Raw genomic sequence first — 5,520 nt, forward strand, 5'->3', positions numbered from 1 at the left:
TTATTTTTTTTTTTTTTTTTTTTTTTTTTTTTTTTTTTAATATTAAATTTTTTTTTATTTTTTTTTTTTTTAAATGTTTTTTTTTTATTTAAAAAAAAAAAAAAAAAAAAAAAAAAAAAAAAAAAAAAAAAAAAAAAAAAAAAAAAAAAAAAAAAATTTACATATTGGACAATTTATTTATTTATCGTATAATATTTAAAAATTTTTGTAATATTAAAAAATAATAATACTTATAAAATACAATGACTTTTATAAAAAGTTAATTATATATATATTATATATATATATATATATAATATAATATTTCTTTTTTATTGTGTGTAAAAAAAAATACTATATATATAATGAAATAATAACTATATTACATATATAACAAAATTTTAAAAAATATATAAATATATATATATAATAATATATATTTATCAATTTATTTATATAATATATTTTTTTTTTGGTTTGTTTGCACTTATTTCCACAATAAAAATAAGTATATATTTTTTACATCGAACGTAGTATTCCCCTTTTTATAACCTCACAAAAATTTCATACTTTTAATTTTTTTTTTATGTAAACTTTTTTTTTTTTTTTTTTTTTTTTTTTTTTTTTTCAAGCTGCTAAAATTTTTATATAGATAAAATGTTCTTCTTTTATATTTTTTTGTCCATTTGGTAATAATTTCATTATTTGAATAAAAAAAAAAAAAAAAATAATATTATAAAAAATACTTATTTTTTGTGTAATATAATAATTCTATCCTTATCATTCCTGCGATTTTATTTTCTTATTCTTATAATATATTGTTTGTGTTATTATAAAACCAAATGACATCAAAAAATTAAAAAAAAAAATAAGAAAATATCATAATGATGAAATATTTCCAAAAAGAAGGACTATCATCTTTATCGTTGACACAGAAAAGATCTTTTCTAGTTGAAAAAGATATTAAAACTAGGTACACACCCAAAAAAAAAAAAAAAATAAAATAAAATAATAAATAAATAAATATATATATATATATATATATATATTATATAATAATGAGGTCACGTATAACCTTTGTGTGTAAACATATAAACAATTTTATATCCTCTCACTATATTATATTTTATTTTTAAGGAAGATATTTATTACGAAGGAAAACTTTAAACATATTTTCCTACTAGAAAATGTTGATATTATTGCCGGCTTGTGTTTTATGAACATATTTCTTTTTATATGTTCAGGTTTAAAAGAAGATGAAAATCAAGGAAATATTACAACAAATATTCATGGAACTTTATTTATTATAAGTTTAATTTGTTATTCTATTGAAAAAATTATTCCATTTTCATTTTGTTCAGATTTTTTATTTATCTTTCTTCTTTCTTTATCATGTACATTACCATTTTTATCATTTGAATTAAAAAATAATTATAATGATTGTTTTAATACTATTGTTTTTTTCCCTTTATATGTCTTATTGTTTTTTACTAGATACCATATAAGATTATTATTCGTTTTATTAATATTTTATATACTTATCATATTTATTATAGACTTATCCATTAATACAAGCATAATTTACTCATATATACTCATGTTCCTTCTTTTTACTCTATGTTTCAATTTTATTTTCTATCGTTATTTATATTATTTCTCTAGAACTATTTATATATCCACATCCTCTCCTTATAATATGTTATTAATATTCCCTTATATTAATGAAATACAAGATTTAAGCTTCATAAAAATGGCTGATATTCTCTTAGACTTAAATAATTATATAAATATAAAATGGATGTACTTTACACAACATCTATCAACTATCAATTTAAATAATCCACAACATATAAAAAATTTGAAAATTACTTCCACCAGGTTCTCAAACAAATTTTATACACTCAAAAATCAAGATATCTTCAAAAATTATCCACCATATTTCTGCCTAAAAGTTCTCTATCATAAAAAATTACATTTTATCTCCTCAGCTATTGATAAAAAAAAAAAAAAATGGACCAAAATGAATTTCAACAGAAAAAAAATCAACTTGTGCTTCTTGCTAGATATCATTAATATACATAATAATTATGATATAAAAAATATAAATCATATTATAGCTAGCCAAAATAATAAAGTTAGAAATAAAAATATTAACATGACTCACCAAAATGATGATACAATAAATAAAAAAAATATTTACCTGTCTATCCAAAATAATAACATAAAAGAGGAAGAAAAAATTAACAGACGGAATGATAAACGCATCAAACGTAGCAAACATATAAGCAGAAATAATCAAAAAAATGGTACCCTATTTGTAGAAAATAACAATAATAATAATAATAAGATGAAGAAGAAGAAAAAAAACACAAAGAGAGAACAGATAATTACACAATCTGAATATGACACATTTCATCAAATCAATTCAACCAAAATAAAAAAAGAATATAAACCATATATTAAACATGATGAAATGGATGGAGTTTCAAACAAAATATATATTGTAAAGGATTTCTTCTCTTCATATAATTGTGATCATTCTATCAAGGAAAAAACTAAGATTAATAGTATAAAAACCAAAAATAAGAAAAAAATAAAGGATAATTTTTTCAAAACTAATCCTATATCCAAAGACAAATATGAAACAAATTTTGAGTCAAATTATGTGAACAATCTAACTAGTCATAATAAAAACAATATGGAAGAAAAAAAATTAAAAATAGATCAACTTTATGGAAATAATTTAAAAGAAAAAAAAACCCTAGATGTTGATAAATATAATAAAAAGAAGAAATGCCATAAAGTCATTAACACACATAAAAAAAATATAATAACAGACAAAATATATACATTTGCAAATATAAATGATGATCAAAAAGATGATAATATTTCTATTCATAAAAAGAAAAATAAAAAGTATATCACATTATCAAAACATGGTTTACCATTCAACATAGAAGAGAATAATATGAAGGAAGAATTAAACATACAATTTAATCAATCTAATAAAAAGACAAATAATATAAAAGAAAAATGTTATGATATAAATAATTATGATTACAATTATACATTTAAAGAAAATTATAATGATACCGATAATAGCCAAAAATTACAAAAAAAAAATAATACAAAAGATATTTTTGCGAATATTAAAAAATATAAAAATAAGAAAAAAAATGTAGATCATAGTATATATTCTAATGATTATATATTCAATAATTTATATAATATAGATAATGTGTTGTCTTATAAAAACATTCTAACAAATAGAAAAAGAACACGAACTATAACCAATTCGGATATGTATTCATCAGAAACATCATATACTCAATCTGATGAAATATATGGAAAAAATATTTTTTTCATAAACTTTTCTTGTTTATTTTATATATTCATGCAAAAAATAAAACATCTTATAAAATACATTGAAGAAATAAATTCAGTTGTCCAATGTGTTAATTTTAAACAAGGGATAGGACCAAAAAGAAGTATACTTTTATCTTTTCTTGATCAAAAAACTGAACGATATTATATTATGTGGTCAAATTCATATGATTTAGTATATTATGTTGATAATTATATATATCATATAATATTAATTCTGACTTTTCATCTTTTTTGTCTCTTTTTAAGAATAGTTCCGATACACATTACTCAAACATATTTTTTAGTACAAAAAAAAAAAAAAAAAAATATATATATATAAATATAACATATATATATATATTATTTTAGAAGTTCACATATTTTAGGTATTTCCTGTTTTTTATAATACTTATATTTCTTCTTATTCTTTTCTATTTGTTAGTTTAAAATGAAATCCTTTTTAATAATCTTTATGTTCAGATTTTTCCTTTCTCTAGTAATTATCTTGATTTTTATATATCCTGTATTCAGGACTATCTCAATTAACCCTCGAAATGTTTTCAAAATAAAAATGAACTTTTTTATCATTTCCATATTTATGTAATAATATATATATATATATATATATGTATATTTATATGTATATATTTATATGTATATATTTATATATATATATCTATTTTTCTATCCACTTAGATTATTTTTGAGCATATTTGATTATATCTGGACAATATTTATTATTCATAAAAATTGGTGGACCATAAAAAAAGAGTCATTATATCGTCTGGAAGGTGTTTATAAGTAGGAATATATAATTCCTTCTTTTTTTTTTTTTTTTTTTTTTTTTTTCTTCTCACATATTTCACAAGATATACCTATGTATATATATTTATTTTTGTATATTTCTTTTCCTCTTCAGAAATATCCTTTTTTCATATGCGCAATTTTTTGTTGTGTTTCCTATATATTATTTTCTTACTCTACACAGATTAAAAAATGTGTGGTATATATATATCATTTTTATTTTTTCTATATATATAATATATTGGCATTATATTGGGGCCTTCCTACTAGGTTTAAAATTGAATATGTCTTTAATTGTTCTACTAATAATATCTATATTATTTATTATCAGGTTAAAAATATATATATATATATTAACATATATATGTTGTAGTGTAGTTTAATATAATAATATTTATTTTTCTTCTCAAATCATATATAGACCATTCGAAATAGTAAAACGAGATATATTTTCAAAGTGTGTATTACCCTATATATTATTTCTTGATGATATATTGCACTTCCTTTCTGATGAGAAGAAACTCACATATGTGACAACAAATATATAGGAAATTAACAGAACATAATGTAACATTTTCTAATATTAAAAGGAAGATATATTACTATAATATTATCCAATTTTTAATTTTTTTAAAATTAACATATTTTTATATATGTTTGGTTTGTAAAGAATATTTAATTTTGACAAAAAAAAAAAAAAAAAAAAAAAATATATAAAATTTTAAAAAATGAAAAAAAATTAAAAAATAAAATAAAATAAAAAAAAAAAAAAAAAAATAAATAAATAATACATATATATTATAATATATATGTGCATGTATTTATGTCAATTTAAAAGTTTAGGGTTGTTTCTTAAATTTTTTAAAATGACATTTTTATATATGGGATAAACATTAAAATAAGCATGTACCTTATCATCCATATAACAATTACAATAAAATATGAATTCATAACTTTTATCATTATATATTTTTCTTAATTCGTTGGACATATATAACTGATCTAGTTTTATAGAAAAATAAATTTTATGAAAACGTTTACAGTCATTATACATAGACTGAACTTCATATTTATGATCTTGTGATATTTCATATCCTATATGTAACGGCAATGTGTATACTTTGGATGACGAGTGTAAAATATTATAATCTACCTTAATCTTTTAAAAAAATAAAAAAAATAAAAAAAAAAATAAATTATATATTTACTATAAAGTACATGTATTTTTCATTGTACAAAGAGACAACAAATATATAAACATATATATATATATATATATATTATTTTTTTTTTTTTTTTTTTTTATACAGTAAGTTTTGTAGGAAATATATTTTCATCGTTATATAATGGTGTGCTAATTTCACTTTTATA

The 5,520-nt window shown here is 18.3% G+C and overlaps 2 protein-coding genes across 2 annotated transcripts in view; one reads left to right on the top strand and one right to left on the bottom strand.

Moving 5' to 3' along the window:
- Positions 1 to 863: 863 nt before the first annotated feature.
- Positions 864 to 4,697, top strand: PGSY75_1004600 (putative membrane protein; the record flags this gene model as incomplete). Its single annotated transcript, XM_018785812.1, has 6 exons — positions 864 to 952; positions 1,117 to 3,649; positions 3,788 to 3,945; positions 4,042 to 4,146; positions 4,265 to 4,480; positions 4,571 to 4,697. The coding sequence occupies 6 exons, from the start codon at positions 864 to 866 to the stop codon at positions 4,695 to 4,697; spliced, it is 3,228 nt and encodes a 1,075-aa protein (XP_018641429.1).
- Positions 4,698 to 4,975: 278 nt separating this feature from the next.
- Positions 4,976 to 5,520, bottom strand: part of PGSY75_1004700 (hypothetical protein) — a gene marked incomplete at both ends in the record, with an annotated part of 1,361 nt that continues 816 nt past the window's right edge. Inside the window, 2 exons of the mRNA XM_018785814.1 lie at positions 4,976 to 5,308; positions 5,458 to 5,520. Of these exons, the coding sequence (XP_018641430.1) occupies positions 4,976 to 5,308; positions 5,458 to 5,520 (396 nt within the window). The remainder of the gene's footprint in view (positions 5,309 to 5,457) is intronic.

Source organism: Plasmodium gaboni, chromosome 10 (assembly GCF_001602025.1).
Source record: "Plasmodium gaboni strain SY75 chromosome 10, whole genome shotgun sequence".
NCBI lineage: Eukaryota > Apicomplexa > Aconoidasida > Haemosporida > Plasmodiidae > Plasmodium > Plasmodium gaboni.